Below are 24400 nucleotides of genomic sequence, written 5' to 3'. Positions count from 1 at the left end.
ACGCAGAAACATCCAACATTGGGAATTGTGTGGGTATAGATACAAAAAAAGGAAAATAGGGGCATAAACAACAGTTAGATTCATCGTGGCAGTTGGTGGCAGCTCAGCCAGTGTGTGGTTCCCTCAGGGGGAACTACTGGTTGAGGGAGAAAGCACCCTCTATTGCTTTACCCACCACCCTCCACTGTTTCAGCCAAGGTATTTGACAACACTTGGCCTGTACTTTAAAGGTCACAGTGATTAAAAACAACATGGTCAAGACATTCCGGTCTGAGTGCCTGCTCCTGGGCTGCTCAGTAAGAAGTCTGGCAACAAGAAAGCGAGAAGCAGTGTGTATGCCATTATCCTCAGCAAGTGAGAGCAAGGCAGATCACGGCAGACATGTAAGGTGGCCTTCTCCTCTGTGTGCCAGTGGAGAATCCCCTTCCAGCCAAATCCGCAGGAAGCAGAGCACCACACAAGCAGCAGTTCTTGGTTTCTCATGGTTATATTCAAAATTCTGATTTCTATTTTAAATCAGAAAATAGAAAAGCATTTGTGGTGGGTTTTTTTTCAAACCCAGAACACAAGTTGGCTAGGAAAAAGGAAAGCTTCCTCTAGCATCCGTTTGGACTCCTCCTCTTGGAGTAGTTCCCTGAATCGCACACACATTGCTTCCTCAAATTCCTCACCAACAGAGATGCTCAACTAGGATCTTAGTGTACCAGTTACAGGACACATTTACAGGTTATGTTTCTAAGACCTCTTAGTGGCCAATGAGGAAGGAGGGTACCTAGCACCTTGTATTCCCTCATGTGGTAACAGCTGGAGGAGGGCTTGGCAGTGAGGTAGTAGCAACCATCCTCACATATGGGACATCCTAACATATGGAAAAGAATTCCAATCTATGGAGTCATTCCCTGGACACTGAAAATGGCAGTCCTCCCAAGTCTCAAGGTCCCACCACACTTGCGTGGGAATCTGTGTCTACTTTATGTATCTCGAGAAGTGGGGAAGGGAAATGGCTGCCCAGATGAAGTGCCTGCCGTTGTCCAGTTTCTCAGGACAAGGATACAGAGACTTCGTCAGAGCCTACGCACAAACTTTTTTATTTGGTTGGTTTTTTGCTGAATTCACCAAGGACAATTTTTATAGAAAAGAAAACTGAAGGACAAACCAAATTGAAAGAATCACTGTTATAATAACTTTAATTTATCTTGCGTTTTACAGAAGTCTATGAACGATTTTAAAAAAGCACCTCCTTACCCCGTATCACGTTTCTCTGACAGTTGTTAAAGTAGGCAACGAGTATGTCAACAGCTTGAGCGTCAGCATCTTGCAAGGATTTCAGACCAACCACTCGCCAAAGAACTTGGCAGCTTTTTTATCTTGTTTTTAACACAACGGTATATCCACTCTGATGGCAAACCTGTCCAGCCACATCTCCATAACACTCTTTGCAAAATCAGTGATTAGCAAATTAGTTAGCTTTGGCACGGAGCTGTGCTCGCTTGCCCGTGACAGCCTGGAAGCCGGTTTTGATACTGGCAACAGAACATCTAGAATGACAAGTTTCGCACTGTAGGAAATAGAGTCGCGTGTCCTTCTGCAGGATTGTGTCTGGTGATCGGCATGTGTGACAAGTGACATATTCCTCTGCAAATAAAGCAACATACAGAATTACCTGGTGGCCGCAGTGAGGTAGAAAAGTTTCTGCCTTCTTAAATACATCTACAATGAACTCCACAAGCCCAGGATGAGACTTTACCTGGGTACCCAGACCAGGAAAGCTTAGCTATTCTAGGGGTAAAAAAAACCACAAAGCTATCTGCTGTGATGCTTCCGGTACTAAAACATGGGTTGAGTACTCAATGCCGTAGGATGTAGGGAAGCCGGCCAGCTTGCTTATTTTTGGTTCTGTCTAAAGGAAAGCCACTCAAATGTGTTAACAGATATGCCAATTATAAATAATTGGGAACAAAAGGGGACCAAGGCCAGGCCTGAATCACTGGCAGGTTTCTCTGACTTGGCTTTTAGCCCTACAATCAACCAGCAGCTTCAATCAGCTGGGCTTTCTTTAAAAATCCAAATCCTTCCCTATAACCCTAGTTAGCAGTTAAGAGCCACCTCCCTTTCACTTTCATTGTTTCTGATCTTTTTATGGTCAGCTTTTCCCCTCTCACTGTAATCAAATGGCTCTTCCCTACAACACTGCAGCCTGATGAGAACATTTCAGGTGATCTAATGAAATTAATTACACACTTACTGATATATCTTCTTAAGACATTTTCTATCTGTTTCTGTTGGAATCTTCCTTTGATTACAAGTTGGTTATTACCATCTATAGAACCACTATGAAAGAAAACAAATAAATCTCCATTATTGTTTTTAACTAAAGGAACCAAATTCCAGCACCTTTATACTTAATGAACTTAAAATATGTTCAGCAGCATAGGATAAACTCTTGGACCGGTGCTATACTACCTGGTCTCTCAAAATCTAATTAATTATGGGACAGGGGGTCTCACTCTGTCGCCCAGACTGGAATGCAGTGGCGCGATGATGGCTCACTGCACCTTCACTCTCCCAGGCTCAAGCAATCCTCCCACTAAGCCTAGCAAGTAGCTAGGACTACAGGCAATCCCCACTGTGCCCTGCTATTTTTATTTTTTGGTAGAGATGGAGGAGTTTCCCTATGTTGCCCAGGCTAGGCTTGAACTACTGGACTCAAGTGATTCTCCCACCTTGGCCTCCCAAAGTGCTGGGATTACAGTTCTAAGCCACCATGCCCAACCTTAAATTTATTTTTAATTAAATAGTTGGTGTTTAATGAGGTACCCATACTAATATCAAATCCAGTTAAACCTCTAGTGATAACAATCAGACTTATAATTGATTTTAAGTCTAAAACAAGCTGATTCCTTGTATGTGACAGTCCAACAAAGGAAAAAAAGTTTTACTGAATCCATACCATGTACAAAGGGAGAGGAGAGAGCTAGAAATATAAAAACATGAAAGGGGCTACATTTGTTTTTTGTTTTTGAGACGGAGTTTCGCTCTTGTTACCCAGGCTGGCGTGCAATGGCGCGATCTCAGCTCACTGCAACCTCCACGTCCTGGGTTCAAGCATTTCTCCTGCCTCAGCCTCCCAAGTAGCTGGGACTACAGGTGCACACCACCATGCCCTGCTAATTTTTTTTGTATTTTCAGTAGAGACGGGATTTCACCATGTTGACCAGGATTGGTCTCGATCTCTTGTCCTCATGATCCACCTGCCTCCCAAAGTGCTGGGATTATAGGCGTGAGCAACTGCACCCGGCCTACTATTGTTTTTTAAAATTCTAAGCACCAAATATTTTGATTCAGTCATGATTAAATGTATAGTTGATAAAAATATGCTAAAATTGATTGTGGTAGTAACATATTAATTTTAATATGTGATAATATTAAAAACCACTGGGGCCGGGCATATTGGCTTATGCCTGTAATCCCAGCACTTTGGAAGGCCGAGGCGGGTGGATCATCTGCTGTCAGGAGTTCAAGCGTGGTGGTATGCACCTGTAGTCCCAGCTACTGGGGAGGCTGAGACAGGAGAATTGCTTGAACCTGGTAGGCAGAGGTTGCAGTGAGCTGAGATCACACCACAGCACTCCAGCCTGGGCAACAAAGTGAGACTCTATCTCCCCCCACCCCCCCCAAAAAAACCCACTGGATTGCAGATTTTATTTTTATTTTTGGGGGGAGTTTAAGGGTAGAGGTTAAAGAGACAAAAGAGAGAGAACAGCTATCTCTTGTGAGAGAGATGGACATCCAAGTGAGACTCCCCTAGACTGTATACTTTAAATTTGTAAGCTGTCAATAAAGCTATTTCAAAAAAAAAAAAACTGTAGTTGAATCACAAGCCTCAACTGTCAATGATACTTAATGATAAACTGTTGACAAGCACTTTTGAGAAAGCAAAGCTTTGGGCTAGATATTATCATTCGTTCAAAAGTATAACTCATACAGTGAAACAACAAAATTCACTCAGGTACAGTTAAATTTCATCCTCTATAGATTGTAACCCTTAATCTCCAGGTTATAGTGATTCCAATGCTTGATGTAGAAATTTTTTTTCATTCTCTGTGGAGTTTTCTCAACAACCCATTTAACCCATTGACCACAAGTTTACTGGCCACAGCTTGTTACAATAGTTTATCCTACCTCTACAAAACCTGTAGATTATTCTAAGAAGTAGAAAAAAACAACACTAGCTTTTGTGCATTAGTTTGTGCAAATTATAAATAAACAATGATGGTAACAAATTTATATTTAAAACACAATTCTTCTACAACAGAGCCTACTATCCACCACGGTCAAGTAAATTACTCCTTAACCCCATATCAAGTGTAGCAAATTCCAAGTTTTAAGAGAGTAGGAATAGAACACCTTAATTATCTCTGTACTACCAATGAGGCACAGGTATCAGGCCTGTTAGGTGATCAAACTGCAGGGACAGACAGACCTGAGCTGTACTTATCTTGACTGTTCCACTAACTAGCCATGTGACCAACGACAACATCACTTTACTAAACCTGTTTCCAAACATGAAGACAGGAATATTACTTTCTACTTCATAGATCTGCTGTGAAGACTGAGATGGCACTCAAAAAAGCACTTGGCACACAAGAGGTACTCAAATTGCATTAGTCATCATTATCATAACCTACTCTACATTACTTATTTTTAAAGGGACATTAGGCTTCCAGATAGTAGTCAAACTCATTGGCATGGGCTCCATGAGATCTTGGCCTTCCTGAATAGGAATGGACTTGCTCAGTGCCTTCAAAAGGTGAGCCTTAAAGACAGGTAACTAGATTCCTGTTTCAATGTTTTCTCCTGTGCCACTCATCAACTTACTAGCTGTATTTCTTCAATAGCCTGCTATCAATTTAGAAAAAAAAGTCTGACTTAAGGAAATCGATTCCCCTAAAAATCTAATATTTACTCCATAAAAAGACTCCAGAGTTTCAATTAGTAACAGGAAAGTCTAAACATGGCAGTACTGTGGTCCTCTTGTTGCTACAGCAGCAGGCCTGTTCAGATGTCAGCTCTGTCCCCTCTTCCTAAACAGCCAAGCTCTCCCACAGAAATGAAGTGATTTCATTCCTCCCCTGACCTAAAAGTTTCTCTAATAATCAGGTGAATGTTTTCTCTAAGTATGTTACATACCCTTTTCAAGAGAGGTTCTTATGAAATGTCCAGTAGTACAGTATGTAAACGTATATAGTTTCTTACCTTGTACCCAATTCAGCCAACAAAAATGCAAGGAGATGTTTGGGCTGACGATGTAATCTAAAAAGAAAATCAAATACGTAAACCTTATCTTTCAAGGAACTCTCACCAAACTTCTAAAAAATCATTCTGTTCACTATTTTGATCTGTGATTACTTAGCTATTAGGTGAATTTCACTGCATAGTTTATTTAAACTTTGAAATAGAGATACAGTATATGACACCACTTTTTTTTATTGTTAAGAGACAGGGTCTCACTGTGTGGCCCAGGCTGGAGTTCAGTGATCACAGCTCATGGTAACCTCAAACTCCTAAGCTCAAGCAATCCTTCTGTCTCAGCCTCCCAAGTAGCTACGACTACAGGTGTGTGTCACCATGCCCAGCTAATTATTTAGTTTCTGTGTAGAGATGGGCTCTCACTATGCTGCCTAGACTGGTGGAACTCCTGACCTCAAATGATCCTCCTGCCACAGCCTCCCAAAGTGCCAGGATTATAGGTGTGAGCTGAGCCATTTGTTTAAACTTCAATGCCCATAACACCATATTACATTTCATGACTACATACATATAAGTGAGTGCCTAGAAACAAGGATGGAAAACATAAACACCGTTAGAGAATAACAACTTCCTCTAGGAAGGAAAAAGGGACCAGGAAAAGAAACAAAGGTGGCCTTAATTATAACTATTAAACCACCTTTTTTCTTTTGTTTTTGAGACTATCATAAAATAGCATAAAACTCTCTTTTTAACAAAGTAAAAAGATCTGAAGCAAATGTGTCAAAAGTTCAACATATACCAAACCTAGGTGATAGATACTGGGATATTATCAAAGAAGCTAATAAATATATATGTTAATCCACATATATTTGCTGTTTAAAATTTTCTTAAAAGTATGTCTAGAAGGATTCCATGGAAGCCTAACAGCAGAAAAATGAAAACAGCTTAAATATTCACTAATTAGGGGAGCGGTTAAATAAATCCATTCAAGGGTGTGTACTACTTTTAGAAAGATCTCAATATCCGAAAGAAAAATGTACATACACATATAATAAAATAAACACAAATATAGAGCAACGTCATTCAATATTTTCATTTTTTAAATCGACACTGTGGCACTGTTTGAACTTATTCCAACAAGTGGATGCTACTGTAACAATTTTTAAGCTATTTTTCCCCAAAATGCAATGGGTGAAAACTGATAAAAATATAATAAAGTAGGTAAGCTTCTACATTGCTGGCAGGAGTATGAACTGGCATAACCTTGCTGGAAAGCAATTTGCTAATATTTGCCATAAAAATATCCAGTCCTTTTAACTCAGCAATTTCATCTTGTCTTAAGGCTCTATTCTGAGCTACTGCAAAGATATATGTATAAAGATGTTCGGTGAAGTTTTGCCTCTGATAATAAAAACCTGGGAACAGCCATGTCCAACTTAAGGAACTGTTAGAATATGTTGTATAGCTATTCAAAACACTTATTCACACTAATGACATGAGTCAAACTTTCACAATATATATTGAGAAAATAGGTTAAAAACCAGTATGACAGTAATTTATTTTAAAAAGTACATAAAACTGACTAAACATCAAAATATTAATCTACAATAAATCGTCTACCTCTTAATGGTGGACTTTGCAGATGATTTTTCATTTTCTTTAACATGTCTTTTTATCTTCTAATTTTTCTACAATGAGCATATACTACTATTGTCATTAGCAAAAAAATCTAAACTATTTAAATATATGTAAGTAAGGAAAAAAAGTGGTTATCTCCGGATAGTAGAATTTTGAGTATTATCTCTTTTGTGTTTACCATTTTTTCTACAAGCATGTATTACTTAGGAAACTGAGCAACAAAGAGATAAGGTTGGTCGCCCTAAGGAACCTGCCAGAAAACATGAGAAGCTCAGAGAAAAGCCATTCCTAGACAGTAAGCTAGGGCTGACACTGGCATAGAATGTGATGGTAATTAAGAAAGCTGCAATTCATCAACTGTGTCCTGGCAATGATCATCCAAGGAAGAGGCACACCGAATTCAGCCACTTTCCCTGAGCTCACTGCTTGTTTTACAGGCCTATCCTAGACTGACTGATGAGCCTTTCCACTCCCTGGGCTCCCACGGCTCCTGTCTGAGGACTACATTCAGCCTCCTCACTCTTCACCACATCTAGTTAAGATCCATCCTCAATGGATCAGCATGAGTTGATTTCTCTCACCTCTAGATGCACTAATAAAATGAGCCCTCCTGGGCAACGTAGTAAGACCTACATTTACTTTTACACACACACACACACACACACACACACACACACACACACACACAGTTTGGGCATGGTAGAGTGCACCTGTAGTCTCAGCTACTTGAGAGGCTGAGGCAGGAGGATTGCTGAAGCCCAGGAGACTGAGGCTGCAGTGAGCCATGATCACTCCACTGCACTCCAGCCTAGGGTACAAAGTGAGACCTTATATTTAAGAATTTTTTTAAAAAAAAAGCCCTGAGACTTATGAATTGAAACAACTGACAGATTTGAACTGTGAACTCCCTCAACCCCTACACCTGTGTATTCTTTCCATCTATTAATAAAGTCCACAATAAGGACATACAACATTCTTAAAACTGCATTGAGAATCTGGTATTTGGGATGAAGGTACTCCATTAACCAACTCACAGTTTACAGATATCTGTAAAGTTGACAAAAGAAGTTTTCTTGGTTCCTACTCGGACGACCTGTGGAGGTTTCATGACAAATTTCCTTTTCTCCCCAGCAACCATATCTGGATTCTTTTCCCTCATGATGTTGAACACTCGATTCAGCAGCTATAAAAATAAAGTGGTATTCATGAACATGCTTGGGAACTGTAGAAATATAAAGTTCCCCTTTAAGTCACACTGCTTAACAGCAAATATGTCACTTCTTATTAAATATACACAGCATTACTACAAGTCTGGCAGTTCTTTGAGGGCAGAGATTCATCCCCAGCCAGCATTTGGTTCATTATTGATACTCAGCAACTCCTTATCCAAAGTGAAACGAATGAACGACTACTCATTCTGTTGTTTCTATGGGAAAAGTACATGACACATGGAAAAGTAAGATTCAGGAAAGCCCAAACAAGTAAATTCCAGACTACCCTGGCCCCAAATTAGCTACTCTGTCACTACTGCCCTCCTGATTTCTAGAGGGCTGCATACCCTCAGCAGTCCATGAATTCAGGTGGGGATAGTGAGTAGTACTACAATGACTGCTGCACTCTGGGCAGGCTGAGGTACACACCAGGAATTGCTGTGCACTGGCTGTGTGACCTCTCTGCATCTGTTTCACCATCAATCATTACTTCAATGGCCCTTTCAATTCAAGGAAGATTTATCTTGCTCTTTCTTGAGCATTAGTGAATAGCTTAGCCCCTTTTCACAACAGATTTTGTCTTACCTCCTCATATGTGTAATCTCTTTCTGAGCCTGCCCAAGCAGGGCCTGTCTGATTACTGAATGAGATGCCATCATCTTTTTTGCTGTCTTCATCTTCTAGAGCTACAAATAATAAAGATTTAAGAATGAGGGGTGGGCCCTGCTACAATACAAAAGTGGGAGTGGGTCTAGAAAAATGAAGTTTCAAAGACATTTGTCTTCCCTTCCACAGCTGCATTCACAACAGCCTTAAGCATAAAGAAACCAAAGCTCATAACCCTTTTCCTTAAAAATAGGGATGTCATGACTTTCAAAAAAGACCCTTAATAGAGACCTCTCTAATTAGGAGTTTTTGATAACACACTGAAAAGTTTCTTAATTTAACAAACCAAAGATAAAATAATGCATTAGAATAGCTAGAGGAAAAAGAGTCCAACTGTTTTAAGCACTTAGGAAACATCGACATCCATAAAAACTCACCTACTGACTAAAGTTCTCTAAAGACCCTATAGCATTTAAAAACTAACAAAACTGTAAACAAAACATTTTTACTTCTTTTTTTTTTTTTGAGACAGAGTCTCACTCCCTCACCAGGCGCCAGGCTGGAGTGCAATGGCGCAACCTCAGCTCACTGCAACCTCTGCCTCCTGGGTTCAAGCAATTCTCCTGCCTCAGCCTCCCGAGTAGCTGGGACTACAGATGCGTGCCACTACGCCCAGCTAATTTTTTATTTTTAGTACAGACAGGGTTTCACCATGTTGGCCAGGATGGTCTCGATCTCTTGACATCATGATCCGCCTGCCTCGGCCTCCCAAAGTGCTGGGATTACAGGTGTGAGCCACTGCGCCCGGACCATTTTTAAATTTTTAATTATGTAAAAACCAGTAATTTTTCCAAGCCTGAATCAGTATGTTTTTAATGTAGTCACAATTGACAAATTCTTTAACTGCCACTGTCAAGCTAGACGCTATTTCCTTTCAGCTTCCATTATCATGTAGTAGAAATAAGGGGCAAGAAAAAAAGTTTTTAAAGTACTCCCCTCCCCCATCAAGGAGACTAGGGCCGAAGGCTTGAGTAACCTACAAATGGGCTGCTGAGTCCTCAACATTACCTTCATCTTTCTCTAGTATTTCATCCTCATCTGGGAACTTGACATTCTTCTTTTTCTTCTTTTTATTGCCAAGCATAATGTCAAGGTCATCCTCTGGTTCAGCTGGTTCTTGAACATCACTTTCAATCTTAAGGTCCTAAGAAATTGAGATGAGTCTGAACATTGATACTGGGACTATTCTTTTCTATTTATTTTATTACATTTTCTGCAGAGACAAGGAGGTCTTGCTTTATTGCTCAGGCTAGTCTCAAACTCTTGGCCTCAAGAGATCCTGCTGCCCTGGCCTCCCAAAGTGCTGGGATTACAGGCATGAGCCACTACACCCAGTCTGTTCTTTTATAAAAATGACACGGGCTGACATTATTTTGGAGGGGGAAAAAAAAATCACATATTCTAAGCTGAAGTTACAGATAAGAAAGGCCTGTCAGAGATGGACCCAACTGGCTCACAGAGACTCTGCCATTTAAACTTTGAATTCTTTCTTTGAGACAGAGGTTCACTCTTGTTCCCCAGGCTGCAGTGCAATGGCGTGGGCTCACTGAAACCTCCGTTTCCAGGGTTCAAGTGATTCTCCTGCCTCAGCCTCCAGAGTAGCTGGGATTAAAAGCATTTTAGTAGAGATGGAGTTTCTTCATGTTGTTTGGGTTGGTCTTGAACTCCTGACCTCAGCCTCCCAAAGTGCTGGAATTACAGGCGTGAGCCACCGTGCCCTGCTACACTGTGTCTTCTTCAAGACATTTGTGGGATCTTTACTTCTCTTTCATTTCTTTATTCTTCAGACTTAGGATCTTATAATTATTGTCCTTGTTTCCAAACCAGGCTACTGTCAGAATCATGTCAGAGGCTGGGCACCTTGGCTCACACCTGTAATCCCAGCACTTTGGGAGGCCAAGGTAGGTGGATCACTTGAGGTCAGGAGTTCAAGACCAGCCTGGCCAACATGGTGAAACCCTGTCTCTACTAAAAATACAAAACTTAGCTGGATGTGGTGGCCGGTGCCTGTAATCCCAACTACTCAGGAGGAATCACCTGAACCCAGGAGGCAGAGGTTACAGTGAGCCAAGATCGCGCCACTACATTCCAGCCTGGGCAACAAGAACAAAACTGTCTGAAAAAAAAAAAAATCACTGGCGCGGTGGCTCAAGCCTGTAATCCCAGCACTTTGGGAGGCCGAGGTAGGCGGATCACAAGGTCAAGAGATCGAGACCATCCTGGCCAACATGGTGAAACCCCATCTCTACTAAAAATACAGAAATTAGCTGGGCGTGGTGGCCTGTGCCTGTAGTCCCAGCTACTTGGGAGGCTGAGGCAGGAGAATTGCTTAAACCCGGGAGGCAGAGGTTGCGGTGAGCCGAGATTGTGCCACTGCACTCCAGCCTGGCGCCTGGCAACAAAGTGAGACTTTGTCTCAAAAAAAAAAAAAAAAATCACTTGAGAAACTTCAAGTTTAAATCTGATTGATGATCTTCAGCACGAGCAGGGTTCAAGAGTATTTTAAATAAATTTGTAAGTGATTTTGATACAGTTATTCGGTAAGATTTTTCCAGGTGACACCAAATATGTGGTGTTTTTCCACACCAACCCTCTAATACCAATTAGGTGTCCTCCAGTTCAATTCAGACACACACTATCCAGAGTTATTATCAGATTTCATAGGTTTAAGGGCTCAGTTCCATAAACCTGCCCTCACTTCACAAACTAGTCACCACTTATTGGGTCCCCATGCTGCCTGCTTCTGTCAAACATGGCTATAAACTCAGAGGTTCCCACATTCCCCACCAAGAGTCAATAATTTGCTAAAATGACTCATAGAACTCAGGAAAGTACTTACTATTGCCAGTTTATTATAAAGGATGTAACTAGGAAACAGCTAAACATAAGCAATGCATAAGACATGGTATGGGGGCAGGAGCTGAGGTAGGGCAAGGAAGACGGGCATGGGGCTGCCACACCAGGCACACCCCCTTTCTAGCACCTTGGTGTGCTCACAAGCATGGAAGCTCTCCGAACCCATGTCTAGGGGTTTCATTACACAGGCATGACTATCATTATTATTATTTTCTTGAGACGGAATGTCGCTGTGTTGCCCAGGCTGGAGTGCAGTAGCATAATCTCAGCTCACTGCAACTTCTGCCTCCCGGGTTCAAGCAATTCTTCTGCCTCAGCCTCCCGAGTAGGTGTGACTACAGGCACGTGACAACATGCCTGGCTAATTTTTGAATTTTTAATAGAGACGGGTTTCACCATATTGGCCGAGCTGGTCTGGAACTCCTGACCTTGTGATCTGCCCACCTCAGCCTCCCAAAGTGCTGTGATTACAGGCGTGAGTGCCCAGTCACTGATTACATTATTAACCACTAGTGGGTGAGCTCAATCTCTAGACATTCCCTATCTGGAGGTGTCAGGGGGTCCATTGAAAAGTTCTAACCCTCTAATCATAGCTTTGTCTTTCTGGTGACTAGCCCCATCCTAAAGCTATCTAGGGATCCCCAGCTACCAGTCATCTCATTAGCATACTAAAGACCCTCTTATCACACCAAACACCCTCTTATCACTTTGGAGATTCCAAGCATTTTAAGAGCTGTGAGCCAAGAACACAAAGACCAAATATTTATTTTTATTATACCACAGTCAGCCTGGCACCAGTCATGGTCTTTGGGCATCAGGTCCAATAAATGACATTATCAAAGAGGGAAAGGCAGAAGCCATGGGGAATTAGGATCAGGTGATAAATGGAAACAGTGAAGCTTGACCTCAAAATTAGTTGCTAGAGGCATGGATGTAAACAGGGCATATTAAAACCTAGAAATGAGTCATAAACATCCCAGAAGAGCAGAAAAGGCCAGTCTCAGTTTTCAGCTTTCTAATTTCTCCTTCCTTCCACCAGCTTATCCAGCTCCCTATCCTGAAATGTGCTGTCAAACTTACTCATCAATTAATATCTATTTTGTGTGTGCTGAACTGGGGGAATAGCTACAATAATTTCAGAAATCTTACCAGCAGAAAAGTCAGAATAGCTGGGAGTAAATAAAGCTCAGATTTGGGATCCCAAATCCAGCTTTGTAGTTTTAGTGCCATATGTGGCTATCAAGACCAATCTGCCCATGGTATTAGCTATATACTATACAAACAGGAAACCAGATACTGACCTAATTTCTAAGTCAATAATTAAGAACTTAGAAATGCTGGATATAGATTGACACACACTAGCCAACTTCTAGCACTATACTATTATTTTATCCCAGTAAGATCTACTTCCATACTGATGCCAAGACACAGCAGAAGGCGGAGAACGGCAAAAAGTATCTTCCTTTTCTTTTTTTGAGATGGAGTTTCACTCTTGTTGCCCAGGCTGGAGTGCAATGGCAACCTCTGCCTCCCGAGTTCAAGTGATTCTCGTGTCTCAGTCTTCCAAGTACCTGGGATTACAGGCATGTGCCACCACACTTGGCTAATTTTATATTTTTAGTAAAGATGGGCTTTCTCCATGTTGATCAGGTTGGTCTCGATCTCCCAACCTCAGGTGATCCACCCACCTTGGCCTCCCAAAGTGCTGGAATTACAGGGGTGAGCCACTGTGCCTGGCCTATTTTTCCTTTTTTTTTTTTTTTTTTTTTTTTGAGATGAAGTCTCGCTCTGTCACCCAGGCTAGAGTGCAGTGGTGCAATCTCAGCTTACTGCAACCTCTGCCTGCTGGGTCCAAGCAATTCTCCTGCCTTAGCCTCCTGAGTAGCTGGGACTACAGGTGCGCACCACCACACCCAACTAATTTTTGGATTTTTAGTAAAGACAAGGTTTCACCATGTTGGCCAGGTTGGTCTTGAACTCCTGACCTCAGGTGATGTGCCTGCCTCGGCCTCCCAAAGTGCTGGGACTATAGGCATGAGACAGCACACCCAGTCTGCAAGAAGTATTTTTCAAGGCTTTTCGGAAGCCTGTGATGGTCTGAAAATTCAGGTCACAGAGTAGCCCAAGATCTCAAAAACACAAATTATTATGTCCATGCCTTGCCTGATGACAGGATACTTGTAATGCCCTCTTATGTTTTGACTTCAAAAACAGTATGCAAGCACTTATTTAGAGCAAATCTCCCGATAAAAGCTACTGGAGGAATCAACCAACAAAGCCTTGTTAACCAAGATTTTCTGTGGCACATCTCTATGTGTCACCCTGTGGTCCAGGATATTTAAATCCCATTTTTCAGTATAATCTGATTATTTTTCTCAATTTCTCTATAGAAGAAGGAAAAGAATATCCTCAAACAGGGAGAGAACAAGATGAATCCAAATAAAACCAGCTTGTTCTCAAGGATTCTAAATTATCCTTGAACTAAAATATCTCTGCAAACAGGAAAAGTATGTTACTCATTTCATTACTCTAGCAATTAGTACACGATGCTTGACTCACTGTAATCACTAATACATATTTACGGAATTAACTAAGTCATAAAATTATGACATTATTTCTAAAACTCAATGAATTACTGTATACGTTTCCTGCTACATGTGGATATACCTTAATCACTTGAGTTTGAGCAAATAAACTACTTACCAAAGAATATATTTAGAGGGCACAAAACGAGACATTTGGTGTATGTCTGCTGCTGTGTGTGCTCTCTCTCTCTGTGTGTATGTGTACTGCTATTATTCCGGGTTTTATAAATAGATGTGTGGATTCTGCTAAAGTGATTCCTAGGCAGAGTCTTTAAAATGGTAACTCTAGGGAGGAGAACAGATCCTCAGCTCCTTCCCCTGTCACCCATCCACCTACCCTTCCTCATATTCAACTGCCTACCCACCTGTTACTCCCTGTCCAAAATAATTTTCAGATACTTGCATTAGAAATCAATTCAGTAATAAGATTCACAGGGTCTCAAGTACCCACAAGATCAGAGAACTCCATAAAACTGGCCTGAGTGCTCTGGTTTGCCTACAAGCCACACTGTCATCAGCTACCAACCACCACTGTCGTTCATTCTTTGCGGCTTAGATGTACACATATGAATTTTGTGTATATTCAATATGCTACCAAAAGTTGAACAGAAGAAACCAAAGGAATATTTGCTCAATAGGATTTCTCACTCATAGAAATATCTCTCTGCAGCCAAAAATCTCAGCATGGTTAAACACAAGGGATATTTTTTATCATTTTAATGGCACACAATACAATATGTAAGACCTAAATTTAAATTCCTTGAGCCACAGTCCTTTTAAGATACCTAGTCAGACATACTCTTAAGAAAATGACCCTACCAGTGGCAACTAAGTGTTAATAATGAAAGCAAAGCTAGTCAGAGATGAGTCAAAGGGAGGGAAACAGCCATTAGCAACCTTGCAAAAGGTCAAATTTTACCTTCAACCAGAAAGAAATACTACCTTTACGCCTTCTTCAGCTTCATCAATATCAAATATCTTTTTAGTTTTTTTCTTCTTTTTCTTTTGATTAAAGAAGTTTAAGTCATCTAGATCATCAGAAGCATCTAGAAAGACCAAGGCATAATTGTTAACAACTAAAAGGCAAAGCATCAAGTTATGAGTTACACAAACATATTTCAGCAATTAATCAAGTCACCAGAAAAGATAATTAGTCCCTCCACAATCACAAAAGTTATGGTTCTGAAAAACAAAATGGTAGGTCATCTCAAATATCTATAGGAACAATCTTGTTAGGAGACCATGTTGAGAATATTTATTTAGCAATCTAACCATACCACTCCTAATTGTTCCCAAGACAAAGTCAGAGCTCTAACATAATTTCCAACTCTCCAGCTTTATCTCCTACTTCTGCTTCTTGCCTTCCTCACTTCCCACACTTCAATCCCTGGTTCTAACCATACTGAACTACTTTCAGGTCCTAGTACAATATATGTGAGGGTCCTAACCTCCAAACCTTCCCGTGGGCCCTCTTAACTCCATCTTATAGGATCTCAGTTAAATTACTTCCACCAAAGCCTTCTCTAAGCTTATCCATCTTTCCCCAAAACAGGGTTAGGTATTCCCAGAGTGCTTGGATAGTATCTTCTGCTTACCCCAACTGAGGTACTTATTACCAGCTTGCTTATCTAATCTATCTCCCTACTAGATACTAGAAGGCTATGCCTTGTTCACCTAAATTCTACTGCCTATGTCGACATTTTATTAATCAATTAATCATCAAAAGGCCTGACAAATTATTTCACATTCATTAAAATAAGGCTGCACAGCAAATACAAGTATCAGTGAAATTTTACCTACTGTTATTGAGTAATAATAGATTCTGTTCAAGTTTTCCATTTGATCTGCCATGTTATAAACCTGAAATATTTTAGGATCCCTCTGCTACCAAGTTTTTGAAGAAACTACTTACAAATCCATTTTATCTTATGACGACAGGAATGAGTTACTTTCCAAGTTTGTTTTAAACATGTAGAAGACACTTAGCACAGGGTAGATGCTCAATGAATGTCAGCTATCTCTATCCCAGCACAGTGTTATATTCAACAGACACAAATAATGTTCAAAGAATCATTTCTCTCTAATAGTCAAATTATGTCTATGTTACAGCACAGAGGTAAGTAACTAAAGCTGGTATCTAACCCCAAATACTCAAGGCTATAATTTTAATCTCTCATATACATTTTCAGACTTGCTAAGACACAAAACTGCCTATCTTAGTACTATTTCTTTCTGCCTACATTCAAATACAACTACCATTCAAGTTAGTGAAGAGACCTGACCAGTTAAACTGGAAAACCAGTTCTGGAATGGCAAGGTTTCATCATCTCTGCAATGCATGAATTAAATGGCAACTTCCCTGCAACAAGCCAATCAGAAATCTGAAAAGGTCCACTGCACAGAGACTACTGATGGCCTTGACTTCACTGGAACAGCCTTAGCAGGCTGAGAGGTCACTGCATATACAAAAGTCAAAACACTGATAGAACCAGGGCTTCTAGGACAACAGTAACACTCTCACATCAACCACTCACCTTTTTTCCTACTGTCCTCTTCATCAGCTTCCAAATCTTTGTCCTCAGTTGGCTCTGGCTCCACTTCTTTTGTTTCTGAAGGCTGGGTTTCCTCTGTTTGGGTATCCCCTTCCTCATCTAACATAAAAGGCTTCTTCTTCTTCTTCTTCTTCTTGCTCATGGTAGGATCAAAAATCATCTGTTCAGAAGACAAAAAAAAAAAAAGAAAAAAAAGGATCAAGTGATTGTTTTTAATGATGCTGACATTCCAAATATGCTTTATCCTCAAAAGGCATACTCTTACAAGTAAAAGAGTATATGATACATTAAAACATCAAAGTGGAGTTTACCAAAAAATAAACTGTCTACTCAACCTTCTTGATACTATTAAACATCGGGGGTGGGGGAAAGGGGGAATTGAAACATGTATATGTCTTTCCATTTGTAAAGTATCACAAGAGACTTGACTTTCAGTTTCATGAGCAAATTTGGGCATTTGAATAAACTATGGAATTTAGAGAAAGGACTTTTGCAGAAACCTATGCTATGCTTCTTACTTTATAGACATAGGAAAATAATACCCAATTAGGGTATAAATTTTTTTTTTCTTTCTTGAGACAGGGTCTCACTGTTACCAAGGATGGAGTACAGTGGCATGATCATGGCCCACTGCAGCCTCAACCTCCTGGGCTCAAGTGAACCTACCATCTTAGAACCCCAACCCCCAAGTAGCTGGGACCACAGGCATGTGCCACCTTGCCCAGCTAACCTTTTTATTTTGTAGATACTGGGTCTCCCCCTGTTGTCCCAGGTGGTAACGAACTGCCAGGTGCAAACAATCCTCTCACCTTGGCAACTCAATGCAATGGAATTATAGGTGTAAGCCACTGTACCTGGCCAGGAGTACAAATGTTTTATTCAAGGTTGGTAACCTGGGGCTGCTACAGAGAGACTTGAGAGACTTTTGACCTGATTTAAAAAAAAAAATTTTTTTTTTGGCCAGGTGTGTGGCTCATGCCCATTATCCCAGCATTTGGGAGGCTGAGGTGGGCGGATCACCTGCAGTCAGGAGCAAGATCGCACCATTGCACCCCAGCCTAAGCAACAAGAGCAAAACACCTCTCAAAGAAAAAACAAAACAAACAAATTTTAACTTTATCCTGAAGTTCAGACAATCTTCAAGAAAATTCAGGCCGGGATAATGGCTAGAGCCTGTAATCCCAGCACTTTGGGAGGCTGAGTTGGGCGGATCATGAGGTCAAGAGATCGAGACCATCATGGCCAACATGATGAAACCCCATCTCTACTAAAAATACAAAAATTAGCTGGGCGTGGTGGCGCATGCCTGTAGTCCCAGCTACTCGGGAGGCTGAGGCAAGAGAACTGCTTGAACCAGAGAGGCGGAGGTTGCAGTGAGCCGAGATCGTGCCACTGCACTCCAGGCTGGTGCCTGGGAACAGAGTGAGACTCTGTCTCAAAAAAATAAAATAAAATCCACCAGCAACTCTTCATATAGCAAATCTCTGAGTAAGAGAAACCGCTATAAACATTTTACTCTGCTTTTTGTTTATGAAATGTTAAAGGTTCTATTTTTTTTTTTTTTTTTTTTTAATGAAACAGGGTCTGGCTCTGCTGCCCAGGTTGGAGTGCTGTGGCATGATCTCAGCTCACTTCAACCTTGACCTCCCAGACTCATACCATCCTCCTACCTCAACTTCCTGAGTAGCTGGGATTACAGATGCACACCACCACACCCAACCAACAACCAACTTTTGTATTTTTAGTACGGACAGGGTTTTACCATGTTGCCCCCGCTGGTCTTAAACTGCTAGGCTCAAATGATCCACCAGCTTCAGCCTCCTAGTGTTAGGATTACAGGTGTGAGGGCCATGCCTCACCCCAAAATTATCTTATTTTTACCTAAATGTCCATTATAGAATAAGTTATACTTTGTAGACTATCTGCTTGCACTGATCACTTAAAGAAAAGTTATTTTAGACATAATAATTTAAACAACATACAGGGCAGACATCTGATAGAGTAGAAAGCACAGGGTCTTTGAAGTTAAACAGAACTGGATTCAAATCTCAAATACTTTTTTCCGAGCCCCTTACCAATCTCTGTCTACATTCTTTTAATACCATGCTTAAATTCAGTATTTTGCCCAATGATCTGCTGTCAACAGTGTAGTAGTAAAGTGTTTAAAAGCCGGGCGGGTGTGGTGGCTCACGTCTGTAATCTAAGCACTTTGGAGGCCAAGACGGGCGGATCACCTGAGGTCGGGAGTTCAAGACCACAATGACCAACATGGTGAAACCCCATCTTTAAAAAATAAACCAGCAAACAGAAAATAAATAAATAAAAATATCGAAAAACAAAACAAAACAACAAAAATAAATAAATAAATAAATAAAAGCACAAGTCTGGAGCCCATCTGACTGGATTCAAGTTCTGACTATGGCTTGTACTTGTTATTCCACACCTCATATGTAAAATGGAGACAAGCAGAGGAACAACAAACCATACAAGATTACTGGGAGGCTTAAACAAGTATGTAAATGTAAAACCCTTGCCATAGTGCCTGGCACATAAGTACTCAAATAAATATTAGCAACTGTAATTTATATAATACTTTACCATTCACAAAGCATGGTTTTCTCTTGATTCCTATCACTGAAATTTCATCAATTCAGGTGCTCTAATTTTCCAAACATATAAAACTCTTGAAAACTTCCCCAAATGGATTCTAACATAAACTTATTTATGTTCCAAGATCATAAAGAAAACTAGACCGAAACCAACCTATAATCTGTAATAAAGTAATATACTTACTGTCCTTGCCCAGTAGAGAAGTATGGTATTTGCAAAGCATGTTCAAAGTTAGTGTTTTCCCCCTTAACAAGGATCCAATTCTATAAATCATTAAATCTGAAATGCAGTCAGTCTGAAGAATATTATCTGGCTAACTTAAAGAAGTGTCCCTACCAAGACAGAAGAGCAAAGAGGAAAGAGTCCCCCACTGCTGACCCACTACTGAGCTCTGGGTCACCCTACAAGGAGTACAGCAGTATTTCAGGGAAGTTAGCTACATTTCATCCTAATTCTTCACAGGGAGACTTGGCAAAAGGACAGACAAAACTCTAGACACTATAAATTTGGTTCTGGAAGGGATTACAAGCCATTTATTGCATTTTTTCAAGCATCAAGTTCCCTAAAGTATTAATTGCCTTTTAACCATTATTCATCGAGACAGATCAAAGATGGAAAGGATCCTGATATCACCAGAGGACAGCTTCATAAGTGCCTTCTTATCCCCTGAAAAATCTTATTTTGGTCTACAGGTAAACAGTTTGGTTGTAGCCTTGTAAAGGAGAATAAACATGTAGGAATCATACATTGAAATAACACCTCTCTCAATTAGTCTGGATATGTAACATACATACTCATTGCCTCATTTTATTCATACCATCCTGCAAAGTAGAGTTTACAAATAAGGAGCGGGGATCCCAAAGCAGTACCCAAAGTAGAACTCCCCAAAGAACAAGGCCATATCAGTCGTGACTAAAATCATGGCTTTTTAAGACTTTCATCTCTAACTTCCAAATTATAAGCTGACTACACTCCAAATGGGTTTTCTTTTATGAGACTAGTTTAGATTTGAAAAGTAAATAGCTGTTGACAGTGCACTTATGGAAAACTACAGAATCACTTGAGTTATATTTCAGGTTCACAACAAAGCTTCAAAAGCATTTCTATTTTCAATTTCTCACGTTTGGTTGGAGAAAGCAAAGAAAAGGCATACCAGCTAAAATTACCCTGAAATGTTTCATCAAATTAGAAGTCTCTTCTCATAGATCATACCTTACCCAAGAAATCACCATACCCGGAAGTAGGTGTGAGTCACAAAAGAACCCACAAAGAAGCAAAGCACTGATCTAAAAGTTCCTTTCAAGGATGACCAGAACAAATGCTAAGTGCTGCCAACTCTGTGTGATAGGATTGTGAGATCTTTTTTTTAGGGACAGGGGTCTCACTATGTTACCCAGGCTGGAATGTAGTGGCTACGCTCAATTATAATTACAGCACACTGCAGCCTCAAACTCCTGGCCTAAGTCTCCTTCTGAGTAGCTGAGACTTAGATTCTGAGCTTTTTATTTGTATTTTTTTGTGTTTCATAAACTTTATACAACACACATCCCATTTTGAACCAAAAACTTTTTTTTAAATTTAAAGCTTCTTTTTGCCAAAACACCTTACCACATTTTATGAAAAATCAATGTTCTGACACCTTATGAATGGGGCCTAGTAGTAAGCAAGCAAGCATTAAATATTAATGCTGCTTTTAAAAAACGGTCTGAAAAATAGTGAATGCCTATAGACAGGGGATTTTTCTTTTCCCTTACCAGGTAGCAGCCATATTTCTAGGATTCTGCTTTTTAAAGATCATGGTTCCATGCTGAGAGGCTGAGGCAGGAAGACTGCTTGAGGCCAGGAGTTCAAGACTAGCTTGGGTAACAAAGACCTCATTTCTACAAAAAAACTTAAAAATTAGCAGCTGCAAGAACATGCGCCTGTAGTCCCAGCTCCTTGCAAGGCTGAGGCAGGAGGATCCCTTGAGCCCAGGTGACAGAGGCTGCAGTGAGCTATGATTGTGCCACCGCATTCCAGCCTGGGCAACAAGAGTGAGATCCTGTCTCTAAAAAAAATAAAAATAAAATCACAGTTCCATTAGGTTGAAAAGGGTTATGTTTTGGTGAGTTTTTGGCTTAATTACCAGGTTTAAAAAGAAATGTGTGCAGTTTATAAGAAAAAAAAAGAAATATGAAGAAAACAGAAAATTATTTTGTAATAGTAGCCTCTTTAATCCTCTAGACTGACCCACCAGGCAAGATTACTTGCATTCTGGGAAGTCCCTGGCAGTTAATAAATCATTTTCAAGTACAGATTTTCATCTGATCCTCAAATGTCAATGTCAGTACAGTAGCCAGAAGTTAAAGAAATGGCCTAAGGGCCGGGTGCGGTGGCTCATGCCTGTAATCCCAGCACTTTGGGAGGCCAAGCAGGGTGGATCACCTGAGATCAGTTCGAGACCAGACTGGCCAACATGGTGAAACCCCGTATCTTAAAAAAAAAAAAAAAAAAGAAATGGCCTAAGAACACTTACCTAGTCAACAGCACTAGAAGAACCAGACCCTACACCCTATTCTTCAAATTCTATTCTATTCTCCCTCTACTCCTAACTTCTACCTGGCAGAATGGAAGCCAAACACCAAGGTTCTAGTCCTACTTTCTGCATGATCTTGGACAAGTTAATCTCCCTCGGCCCTGGTTTCCTGTAAAACAAAGTCGGACTGTCAACTTGAGTGCCAAACTGTTTTAATACTTCATTGACTTTCATAGCCCTATGCTGAAATGCTGCTTCTGCCATCTCTGCTTCACGAAACTCATCCTCAGTAATACATTCATACTCCACTTCTTTCAAAACCTGATCCTACTGATAGAAATGATCCCTCTAGCCCTCCAAGTCACTATGTTGATGGCCCAATTTCTACCTTGTGTGTCAACTAGTAGTTGACCATACACAGAATAACACCCCATGGACTCTTGCATTACGTACAGTATTTACCAAAGGTTATGAGAAGTTTGAAAAATGAGTAGAAACAAAATAGGTGTGAAATACTGCCACTCTCAGAACTTCTGAAATACAGCAGCCTAGAGCAATGTCTATCATAACTGCTAAGGACCATTTACAAACTTTGTTCTCTAAGCTACTGAGATCCTCCTAGTCATCTACATGGAAGCAATATTGCACAGATCTGGAATCCTACCAGTGGCTCAGCCACTTAGTATTTGATAATGGGCATTATACAACTCAGAGCTTCAGTTTTTCATCTCTAAAATGGGCATAACAATAGACCTATTTTACAGGACTGTTGTGAGAACCAAGAGACTGGAATCCCCTCCAGAATACATTCTGAATTCCTAAACTTCGTCTTCACAGCCCTCCATGATAGTGTGTCAAGTGTTCACCCCTTAACTGTAACCAAACTGGAGAATATTCCACTTCCTGTGGGCACATTTACTGGCCTTTCTCGACCATTCCTTTGCCCTTGTGATCAAGGCTTCCTACTGCCTAAGAAATCCTCAGTACCGGTAAGGGCCTCCCCCAATGTTAAGCAACACCTGCGAGTACTTAACATCAACTTCATTTTAAGTCTCTAGATGTTACACCAACTAGAATAAATCCGGGAGAAAAGGATTTGAGGAAATTCGGTGAGACCCAAGCACGACGGTAGAAAAATCCAGCCAGCTTCACAGCCCGGACTTCCCGCTTACGTCGCTGGGAGCCCTCTATTAAGGGAAGCTCAGGGGCTCGCTCGGAAACTTTCCGGGAAGGCGAGTCACTTCCTGGGGCGGCAGGGTATTTTTCTCTCGTTCTAAACCCATCTTCCCGTCGTCTTTTTAAAAAACAATGCTAGGAAGGCAAACAAGGGAGGGATACCAGCCCCGACAAGACAGCCTGGAAAGTTTTAACGAGGGCGTTCTATCAAGCCAAGAGAGGTTCCTCGCGGCACCCAGCCAGGCGAACTGGGACGGCAGTGCCCAGCTGAAAGGAATGCAGGGATCACCAGCCCCACTCATTCGGGGCACGAACTGGGCACTCGAGCCCCTTCAGGGAGGGCGACTCAACGTGGTGTGCTCTCCATTCCGGAAACGCCAACCACGACAGGAGGTCCGCCTCGGCGCCATCGCCCTGAGGAAAGCGGGCTGCGACCAAGCCTGCGGCTCCGGAGTCCTCGCTGGCTCTGCAGCTCCGGACCGTCTAGGCCCGGCTGCCCCACATGGCGGCGGCCGGCTGCTAGGCCGCAGGCCCGGTCTCCCACACTGGAGTGGGTTCTGCTTCCCGCCTCAGTCCTTAGCCCTAGCGCCGGGCTCAGGCCCTCACCTCGTCCCCAGACATGGCTGCGGCTCGAGTGGGCTCGGCTCGGACGGGAAGTCAGACGGGTCAGCCCCAGGTTCCGGCGGCAGCGCTGCTCCTACCGATACCTCTCCCACCACCGCACCAGGCTCTTGCATCAGCGAAAGGGAACAACACCCCGCCCTCTCCTCCAAGCGATGGAAATGCGCCTGCGCAGAGCTCGCCAGGCGCAGGCGCGCAGAAGAACCACCCCAGCGTGCTTCGTGTGGCGCGAGTTATCAGGCGGCATCGCGTCGCCAGGCATGCCGGGACTTGTAGTCCGTCTATAAGACGCTGTCGCTTGCGCGGCAGCTGACCAGCGACCGGTCGCGATGTGCGAGCGGGCGGCAGCCGGAAGAAGGTTCGGTTGTTTGTGGTGACCATTACCTTATCCTTTAGGAATGTTCTGCGCTGCTTGTAGAGTGAATTGGGGGCCATTCCTCCTGGGTTAAGGTAGTGGGTTAGACACCGAGTCATGTAAACCCGCTGGAGCGTTAGTTTCCCGCGTGCCCCCGGGGCGTCCTGGTGTTTGAGAAATTCTGAGTTGCAGCTCGAGGCGCGCAAGTCAGTTTTTGCTTCATAAGGAATTTGACGGCTGGTTTGTTGCTTGGGAGGTCAGAAACCAAAGTATCTTCCCTGTCTTCTCTTGGGAGAGAAGGCGTCTCCTGAGGAGAATTAAGCCAGAGGCAGCTGTCGGGAAGCGTCAAAATACTTGTTTATGAG

At 41.7% G+C, this 24400-nt stretch overlaps 2 protein-coding genes across 39 annotated transcripts in view; one reads left to right on the top strand and one right to left on the bottom strand.

The window, feature by feature from the left end:
* Nucleotides 1-1160: 1160 nt before the first annotated feature.
* On the bottom strand, nucleotides 1161-24344 carry EIF2S2 (eukaryotic translation initiation factor 2 subunit beta). 5 transcript variants are annotated; one of them, XM_035298067.3, is made up of 9 exons: nucleotides 24065-24344; nucleotides 16741-16918; nucleotides 15149-15252; nucleotides 9774-9909; nucleotides 8685-8785; nucleotides 7923-8071; nucleotides 5257-5313; nucleotides 2246-2331; nucleotides 1161-1635 (listed from the first exon to the last, which is right to left on the bottom strand). In XM_035298067.3, the coding sequence occupies exons 1-9, from the start codon at nucleotides 24152-24154 to the stop codon at nucleotides 1460-1462; spliced, it is 1077 nt and encodes a 358-aa protein (XP_035153958.1). In that variant the 5' UTR covers nucleotides 24155-24344; the 3' UTR covers nucleotides 1161-1459. The 5 variants fall into 5 exon arrangements, with proteins under 5 accessions (XP_035153958.1, XP_002747314.1, XP_035153959.1 ...); XM_002747268.7 differs by lacking the exon at nucleotides 24065-24344 and adding an exon at nucleotides 23666-23813; XM_035298068.3 differs by lacking the exon at nucleotides 2246-2331.
* The window catches only part of ASIP (agouti signaling protein), a 210955-nt gene continuing 209727 nt past the window's right edge, over nucleotides 23173-24400 (top strand). For 17 of the 34 annotated variants that reach the window (XR_013535046.1, XR_013535041.1, XR_013535039.1 and 14 more), the window contains exon 1: nucleotides 23173-24038. The gene's annotated coding sequence lies outside the window, so the exon portion shown is untranslated. The other 17 variants (XM_078371103.1, XM_078371100.1, XM_078371101.1 and 14 more) reach the window with 2 other exon arrangements.

This window comes from Callithrix jacchus, chromosome 5, assembly GCF_049354715.1.
Source record: "Callithrix jacchus isolate 240 chromosome 5, calJac240_pri, whole genome shotgun sequence".
Lineage (NCBI taxonomy): Eukaryota > Metazoa > Chordata > Mammalia > Primates > Cebidae > Callithrix > Callithrix jacchus.
This window is presented reverse-complemented; position numbering and strand designations above follow the sequence as displayed.